Source organism: Cynocephalus volans, chromosome 4, assembly GCF_027409185.1.
Source record: "Cynocephalus volans isolate mCynVol1 chromosome 4, mCynVol1.pri, whole genome shotgun sequence".
Taxonomy (NCBI): Eukaryota; Metazoa; Chordata; class Mammalia; order Dermoptera; family Cynocephalidae; genus Cynocephalus; species Cynocephalus volans.
The window spans coordinates 57,321,069-57,330,612 of NC_084463.1; the positions used below are offsets into that span (position 1 = coordinate 57,321,069).

A 9,544-nucleotide genomic window follows, 5' to 3' on the forward strand; every position below is an offset into this window, starting at 1 on the left:
CTCTCACTGCTCAGAAGAGATGGGTTTTGAGTAATCCTTTGCATCTCCATTACCCAGGGGAAGTGGGGTGACAAATCCATGGGGGGTGAAGCAACACAAAGCAACACTAGCTAACTCAGATAGTTAAAAGAGCACACATCCTTCACAATGTAATAAAAGATATTGCTTTTATTTAAATAAAATAGAAAAGACGAATGCACATACTTAACATGTCAACACTTTAAAAAATGGTAAAATTATTATATCTCCTGAAGGTAAAATGAAGTTAATGAAGTATAACTGATTTCCCCATTAAAGAAGTCACCAGGATAGGAAACTCCTTCACTATTAGAATTCCCATCACCTTGGTCAGGTGTGTGACCTGACCCTGATCATTTGGGTCCATAACAAATGAAAGGTCTGAGAGGGAAACAGAAGAAACATGAGAGAAAACTACAAATGAGGGAACTTTTGGCAACATTAATAAAGCTTACTGCACCACATTCATAATCCAGAAACACCCCTAAGAAGCCCTGAGGCCTTTGAATATAGTGAGGTAATAATGGGGAAGTAGAGAAGAGATTGAAATGGTCATCCACCTTGACACAAAGAAGTAGAAAGATGCCCTCAGAATCAAGTCGCATGTCATTCCTCCTTGTCCAGGATTCTCTGCAAAGTCCTATAACCCAATTACAAGAGTTTCCCACATCTACCTCCCAGTAATGTTTGCCAGAGGTGAAGGTCTGAGCTCCCCATGAAGGAGCATACTCTGAACTTGCTGGGTTATGAGGCATGTTTGGATAGTCAGGGCTGCCTTGCAAACGTCTCAGGTCTTCAAACAGAGGCATGTGATAACTGCCTATCTTGTGATCCAAGGTAATATATACTGCAGTAAAAACAAAACAATGAATTCAGAAAAACAGAATTTAAAAGTTCAGAGGGTGGTCTGGCAAATGTTTGACAAGCAAATCCCTGAAAGCAAACATACAAAACAAGCACAACTAGTTTGTTTGCTGGAAATGTTCCTATCTCACTATGGTGAACTTCAAGCTATCAACCATTTAATAATCATTCACAAAACTCCAAAACATTTAACAATTAGTTTTCATGAGTCAGTATTATCTGGCTCCAGCATAGCACTTTATCACAAGTGGGATACAGAGTGTGTCACGGGTAATACTGAGACACTTTAGCAAGGGCTTCTTGTTCACTTGCAGAGTAAACAAATCTCTAATCATACAACCAGATAAAACAAACCTTGAAGAATACATAAAGCAGTAGAAGGTCAAGGTATGACTTTATTTTTACTAGCCCATTGATAATTTGGGAACTTGCTCATAAGACACCAAGTAAATAGCAAAATGACTTTTAATTTACTTACGCCTTACCACTAATAAACTGTCACAAAGTAAAATAAATGCGACAAAAATAAACATATTATTATATTTAATCTATGATATTATTATTATTATTAGTCCTAGGTAGTGACGATTTTTGCCTAAGGTGTGAGAACTTCACAAACTTAAGCAAGCAAAGGTGAAATGAACTGAAAATCTGTATGTGCCATTTTTAGAAGTGGTTTCCCTCTCATCATTTCTGACTTTGGCACCATTAAATCAGAATTCTCCTGATCCCTTCCCATGGCTGCTTCTCTTCTGTCGAATAGACACACCATTCATTTTCATCTGTCTTATGGAGCCCTAATCTGCTTTGTGGTTGTACCTTTTGTTTACGAACATATTTTAATGCTTTTGTCAATCTTGTTTTTCAAATACATTCTTTGAAAATTCAATCTTAGGTAAACATTTAAATAACATTAAGATGTTTCTGAGAAAAGAAACATCTCAATATAACCTTAGTTGAAATGATCTGAATAAATATGCAGTTTACATGCTACATTGAAAAATTAATATGTATCATAACATCCTTCCATGTCTTTTCCTAAGTGAGGTATATATATATAATTACTCACTGTAAGTAATCACATAACAAACAACCTGCCACATTGTTTTGTTTGTTTATTTTTACCAGGCTTCAGTTAGCTTTCTCTGACAGTAAAGTGGCAGTTGTACAGTTAGTTATAAAGGTTTGCATATTTACCTGCTTCCCTGTTCTCTTAAAAGACTAATAGAGGAAATTGACCCTAACATGAAATTTCAGCAAGACTTTGTGTATATATAAAAAAATTCAATGTCATTTTTAATGTACTTTGCCTTTTTCTAATTCTCACTGTAGGTTAAAAAAGAAATACAATAAAATCAAAAAAAGGAAAAAAAATAAAAATTACATAATCTTTCATATCAAAATAATAATTAGTCAAATAGAATGCACAATTTCAATTTGTTGAACTGGCTTGTAAATTTAATGGTTTTTTTGAAAACCATTTCAAGCCATGAATACATAAAAACGTATATGATATCTTTTCTACTCTTGTGTTCCATAATGATTGTGCAATTTAGGATTAATTAAATTGAACCACTCAAAAACTAAAAAATAAAAAAAGAATAGAAAAATGATGAGAGGCCACCCTAGTGCATCTACTCATGTAGAATATACTACAACTGCCACACCAGAACACTGCCTCTTACCTCTGAAGAAGTTAAGCCTTTCTGACATCCCTGTGATGGACCATGCACTGAGCTGTGGGTTCACAGGCTGAGGCATGTACAGCTGCACTAACTCACTCCTGCAAAGAAGAAGACCCACTTACCACCAGGCCCACAGGTATCATTAGCAACCCGTCGACATGCTCCATCAGAATCCTCACAACTAGGTTTAAAGGATGTGAACTAACTCAATTTGAGAAATACTGCAATTATCACCGTATTTTACAAGCTGCTTCTCTGCTCTTAACACTCAATCTGAGTAGAATGTCATCTTAGTCATAATCGTATCAGTTTCCACTCTTCCAGTTTCCCTAGTGAGCCATGCAGCAATTTTCACTAAATTCCAAAAATTCAATAGATGCCAGATTTTTAGAACATGTCACCTGCTGCATTTGAAGCCTCAGCTCTATAGCATGTTCCTTCATGGTGATTCTCCCGTTCTTCTAATCTCACCATTCTTCTACGTGCTGCCTCTGTGAGATTTTTGCCTTTTCCAATTAGGATTTGGAAGGAAAAAGTTGTCTTACTGCTACTTTTATATTAAGCCTTGCAAATGAAACTGCTCCCCATCCTTCACTTTTATCTGAGGTGAGTCAGTATAAAGCCTAGATGACTTTTAGAGAAGGAAGGAATAAATAAGACAGAAATAAGTTTCTCACTAAAATGTGTGGGTCTGTCTCAGCAGGAACAGCCTGATCACTGTTGTAATTACCATGATTTGGATAGAGGGGCAAACTTACCTTTTTATTATGTCTCCCAAATCCTATAGAGAGAGAGAGAGGGGAAGGCTTAGTTTAAAGCAGAAGATGGCTCTCCTGTCCACAGTAGTCTGAGGATATCACTCTGGACTGAAAAACTCAATATTTCTGCTTTCCTTCTTTAGGTAAAGTCATTTGTCATTTTCTTAATCCTTATAACAATGAAACTCAGTCTCACATCTGTATAGAGTTGATAAAATGTAAAGTCCGAAGTTGTTCTTAGGTTAAAAAAATGGAAGGGTAAAGAAGATGCTCTACTATGTGGTAATCTCCAGCAAGATTGACAGAAGTCTCTCCAAAGTCCTTGTAAAGGTATGTGGGCCCCAAAACTAGAACTTGAAAACTGAAAGAGTACATAAATTATATAAATCCCACATTTTCACATATTGACAAGTCCAGGTCCAAAATTATGTATTCACAATCTGCTGCATTGCAGTTGATAAGAAACTGTAAATATAGCAGGAAAAGTTTAGAAAGGATTTTCTGGGATCTGCTACTGGAATCTTTCCACATATTTTTCCTTCTACAGTATAAGGCAAGAGGGAGACTGGGTCTACAGGTTACACTGGAGGAGTAAAACCTGCTATTACAAAGTCAGGAGAGGCAGAATCTGGACTGTAGAACCAGAAAAATAACAGAGATCAAATAGGATGCAGACTCCAGCAGATATAAATGACTCTCATGCAGGCTTGTGTTCAGTACCCTGACTTCTTTCCTCAGTCCTTACCTGGAGCAGGGCCACATCAGCTTTATGGCACATTTTCTTCAGCTCCTCATACATTTCTTTCAGGAGTATCCCCCTCTCAGCCATTCTTGCTTCACTTCTCTTGAGGTGCTGAAAAATTATCTTGCCTTCCTTTGCCAGGGTCTCTAAATGTTTTTGCTTTTCTTCATGGAGGTATTGATACACCTTAGGATATTCAGCCCTGATCATGACCATCCGCAGATTTACAAAACCCTGCAGTGACATTGGGTTAATTAGATCATGTGTCCAGATGGTTTCATTCTTTCCTTATCACCTGTTCTTTGTCTCCTGTTTTGTACTGTTTTATCAAATGTAGTGTTTTGTTTTTGTTTTTTCTTTTAAACATAACTGATTGTACATATCTATAGGGTACAGAGTTGAATATCCATACTGGTGTGCAATATGTGAGGCTCAAATCAGGATAATTAGTATATTTAACATTATACAATGTAATCATTTTTCATAGACCTTTGCAATAAACTAGCAGGAAAAGAAATCAAGAAAGCAAGCCTATTTACAAAAGCCATCATACCTAGGAATCAATTTAACCAAGGAGGTGAAAGATCTCCAAAAAGAACAACTACAAATTGTTGCTGAAAGAAATTAAAGAGGACACAAAAAGATGGAAAGACATTCCATGTCTTGGATTGGAAGAACTAACATTGTGAAAATGTCCATACTACCCAAAGCAACCTACAGATTCAATGCAATCCCCATCAAAATACAGTGACATTCTGCACAGAAATAGAAAAAATAATTCTAACATTCATATGGAACAACAAAAGACCCTGAATAGCCAAAGCAATCCTGAGAAAAATAATAAAACCGGAGGCATAATGCTACCTGACTTCAAATTATATTACAAAGCTATAGTAACCAAAGAAACATGGTACTGGTGTAAAAGTAGACAACGGAACAAAACAGAGAACCCAGAAATCAACCCACATACTTACAGCCAACTGATCTTTGACAAAGGCATCCAGAACATATATTGGGGAAAAGACTGCCTCTTCAATAAACGGCGCTGGGAAAACTGGACATCCATATGTAGAAGAATGAAACCAGAACTGTACCTCTTGCCATATACCAAAATCAACTTGAAATGCATTAAAGATTTAAATATGAGACCTGAAACTATAAAAGTCCTAAATATAGTTTTATGCCTTTGCACTTCTGAAAAATCACAAATTTAGTTTCTTCCCTTCTTTTTCTCCCTCCTCTCCTTCCTTCCTCCATTTATTTCCCTGCATTGTTGTTTTCACCTACTTTCCCTCAAACCTCCACATTTTATATATATAGAAAGGAATTTATGATCAGCCTTTATGTTGTGTTATATATTATAATGTCTTCATTACTAAATCTAAATAATAATTCTCATCAACAATCCTACTCAAATTAAATGTACACTTTCAGGAGAAAGCAACAATTTACTTCCTCAGGAAAACAGAAGACACCATACATGATCTTTCTAAGTCACCTCCATTTCCAAACCATTGTTTTTGCCAGTGCTTGACTCAGCCTGCTTCTTACTCAAGACTCCTCATACCTCCCTTTCTCTAGATTGCCGTCCCACAATATCTATTCTCTCCTGCTGCCTCTGTGTCCCACTGTCTCTGTCTCTCTTGCTTGTTTTGTCTTTCTGTTTCCCTCTTTCTGTGGTGTCTCTCTCTCCTCCTTCCTCTCCCTCTCCTTCTTACTTAATTACTTTTTCACACTATCTTTTCCCTTTTCACACAGCCGTTAAACATGCTAAAACTTTTATCGCAAGCAAAGCCAGGCTTAGTGATCAAATGTAATCAAACTTGCTATGCTCGTGTGTGCAATGACCCCTCCCCTACAACTCACCGAGAACTTCCTCTTTCTAAACTCAGATAATAAGCTTTATTGCTAAGGAAAACTCCTACTTCACTTTCCTTCCCGATTCAACACTATTTTCTACTCTTTTATTTTACTTATTATACCTTGTGTTTCCTGCCCCAGAAAGATATGGTCCCAGAAAGCCACTAGTTCATTCCCTTAGCCCCTTCTTATCTCTGCCCAGAAGTAACCTCACAATGGATCCTCCCTGACCAGTGCACGTTCCCCAAACCTGTATTCTTTATACCAATTTTCTGCTTTATTCTTATCCCAAGCACTTCACACACATGACATATTATAAAGTTAACATTTTTATTTGTGGATTGAATACCCTCAGTAGATTATATGCTCTGGGGTCAGTGATTTGTTTCTACTTTTGTCCACTTCTGTGTCTCTTTGTTGGGCTAGAACACTGAGCAACACATGACAGACTCTCATAAGAATGCAAGATTCATTAGCAAATCCATCCTAAATGATGAACATAATTTTATTGATCCCCTTTGGAATTCTTGCAGCACCGTATACAGTTTCCTGCTTACTAAGCTATTATTCTCTATTAGTGCCTGTTAATATGTCTCTTTCAGGAGTGCTTGAGTTTTTTGAAAATAAAAAATGTAGTTTAGTTTACTTCTTCAGTTTCAATTGTACTTTCAGGTGCTCAATTGTAAATTAATGAAGATACAATCCAAAATCCGTAGCTAGGCATCCACATTCTAGACCTGGCTATCATTGCATTTCTAGCCATACCTCTCATCACTGCCTAATTTCTTACTTCACATACTAATCAATAGGAGCTATGTACAGGTCCAAATAATTTTATGGCTTCTTTCATTTTTAGCTTTCTTGCTCTTCAAACCACTCTGTCACCAATGCCCGTGAATTTTCAAATTCTACTAACACATTAGCATCAGATAGATTTTCAATTGTTTGAGAAGCTTTTGTAACATTCAATGTCAGTTAAGCTCCTGTAGAATCACATTTTTACTTTTACCTTAGCAATCTTACATTCCATTTTTAGCACATTTTCCTTTCTAATGTATTATTGGTAGATACTGCTTTATCCAGAAAATCAGGAAAAATCATTTAGTTACATATTGGATCCAACATGAAATCCCACATGGAAGTTTATGATACCCTGTAGCAAAACATACACAGCTCATTTTTCTGGTCATCCCTCCCAGGGGACATTATGAGTTCCTTCCCTGTGTGTTATCACAGTGTCTGTCTCAAGCTGGTTCTGAGGAAAAAGGTTCCTACTGCTTACCTCCCATGCTCTGATTATGTTGGTCTCTCTGTTTAGATTTCTCTTATTTTTCTGTTTATTTTTCCAAATAGACTTCATTTGCATCAGGAGAAACTCCTGCAAAAGAACTATAAATTTGAGCACTCGAAAAGCAAATATAGTACATTTTAGATGCTTCAAAAAGAGAGGGGGACAGACATGAGACAAATAAAAAGTATAGAGAGCAGAGATGTCAGGGCTTGGAAACACTATTGTCAAATCTGAGAGGCCAATCAAACCAAAGGTAGAGGTTCTGAACTTCAAAAATGTGATCCATTTTTCTGAAGAATCTGCTTCATATTTAATCTGAAAACATCAGTCCTCAGTTTTTCTATGAAACTGTTAATACATATTGGCCAGTGTTTCTAATCTGCTATTATTAGAACAGGTTCATTGTAATTGCGGTTGTGTTAGTAAACTTCAAGTAAGCAGCAATGTTTGATTTCTTCAGTGCTTTATTCCTAGTGTTTAGAGCAGTACCTACTACATGGTGTTTAGTAATTCTATTTGTTTGTTGCACAAAAGAATGTCTTCACTTATTACCTGTCAGATCACGGGTCCTTCACATTTCAAAGTGCATTCAGAGGCATTACTTACCCTGTAATACTCAGCAGCCTCCTTTACTGGACAGTGTCTGTGAGTGGCATGCCCTGGGGATTGAGAGCACAGCAAACACAGTAGGCTCTTGTCAGTTTCACAGATGAAATTCTTGAGTTGCTGGTGACTCCTACAGACCTGCATCGCAGAGGTTTGTAACTGGTAGACAACTGGTTTTGGTTTATTAGGAAAAATAGTGCTTTTGAAGTCCATTTTCTGTGATACTGTCCTACACGTAGGGCAGCAAGCAGATGGTTGGGCATCTTCCCATAAGAGGCAGAGACAGAGACTACAAAATCTGTGCCCACAGCTTATGGTGACAGGGTCTGTAAAACAGTCCGTGCAGATGAAACAGGTGGATTCACTGGGGGAACGCTGCATGATAGCACAATCTGTGTTTCTGAGAAAATAAAAGGAAAGGGACATTCTTTACCCCTGGGCATGTGAGGTGAACTTACGATTTCTCTCATCAATATATGTATGCACTGTGGCAGGACAGGCTATGTTCTGAATATGACTGAAATAGGAAGGCGAGGCACAGAGAGTGCCAAAGGTTGATAACATGCATTATTCCTTGCCAACCTTGGCCTGAAACACTACTTTTCAGCTTCCTATTAGAAATCCAGTATTTTCACATATGTTGTCTCTTCTACAAAGACACAGAAATCACAAGTCCTGGGCTGATCCCTAGCCACAGCAGGTAGGACATAATTTTTCCAAAGATATCAAGGTTTCTCTCTCTCTCTCTCTCTCTGATTGGTTAGTGTAAAGCATGTACTCGAATTCTGGCCAATGAAACAAGAAAGTACTGCTTAGAATTCTGTAAAAGGTGTTCTTGCTCCAGAAGAAATGCATGGAAGGAAAAACTGCTTTTTCTGCCTTTGGACATTATTTGGATGGAATACCCGTTTGTATAGCTATTTTGTAGTCTCAATGGAAACTAGCTTAAGTACAAAAGCCAATACTCTAAGGATATCAAAGGTGTGGAAAGAACCTGAGTCCTTAATAATGCATGAACACTGATTACCTAATTCTGCAGAGGCTAATTAATAAAGTAGAAGGAATGGTGGAAAATCACCATTTTACAGACATAATATCAATTATTAAATTAGTCAAGAATTATTAATGGGACTCCCTCCGCAGTTCTCTGGCGGGGCTGGTGGCGTGGGGAGTCCCCGGCCAGTCTCGGGAGGGCAAGGAAGTACGGGCGGGCCGACTGTCACTCCACCACACCCTGGATTCCGGCCCCAGGTAAACTCCCTGTTACTGGGAGGCAGATACCATCTCTGCGGCCACCAGTTTGGAAAAAAGCCTAACGAATTTCTGGTTGGGAATAGTGTGGTAGGAGAGTTCCCAGGTCCGCTTGAACCTGCCAGAGAGCTGGCTGCAGGTGGGCACTAGACTCGGTTTATACTGGGGGGAAACAAAGGTGAACAAGACCCGAGAAAGATCTACATAGTGCTACAAAGGCACCCAGAGCAACCGGTCGTCTGTGCCTAGCAGAAACCTGGTAGACTTCCTGGGCGAGGCGGTGCTGAGCAGGGTCTTGAAGGCCCAGCTGATAGACGAGGGGCACAGAAGACACGCCCCAGCCCAGCACAGTGTGCACAGAGTGGGGAGACGTGCGGCCAGGGAGGTGGAGACTCGACAGAAACCACACACCTGGTGGGGTCGCCACTGCACGATCTAACAGCCTGGGCCAGAGCACACGGAACAGGGA

The 9,544-nt window shown here is 38.5% G+C and overlaps 1 protein-coding gene across 1 annotated transcript; it reads right to left on the bottom strand.

The window, feature by feature from the left end:
- Positions 1–371: 371 nt before the first annotated feature.
- LOC134376149 (tripartite motif-containing protein 77-like) lies at positions 372–8,250 on the bottom strand. The gene is made up of 6 exons (XM_063094806.1): positions 7,825–8,250; positions 7,210–7,305; positions 4,071–4,301; positions 3,326–3,348; positions 2,568–2,665; positions 372–865 (listed from the first exon to the last, which is right to left on the bottom strand). The coding sequence occupies exons 1-6, from the start codon at positions 8,248–8,250 to the stop codon at positions 372–374; spliced, it is 1,368 nt and encodes a 455-aa protein (XP_062950876.1).
- Positions 8,251–9,544: the final 1,294 nt, after the last annotated feature.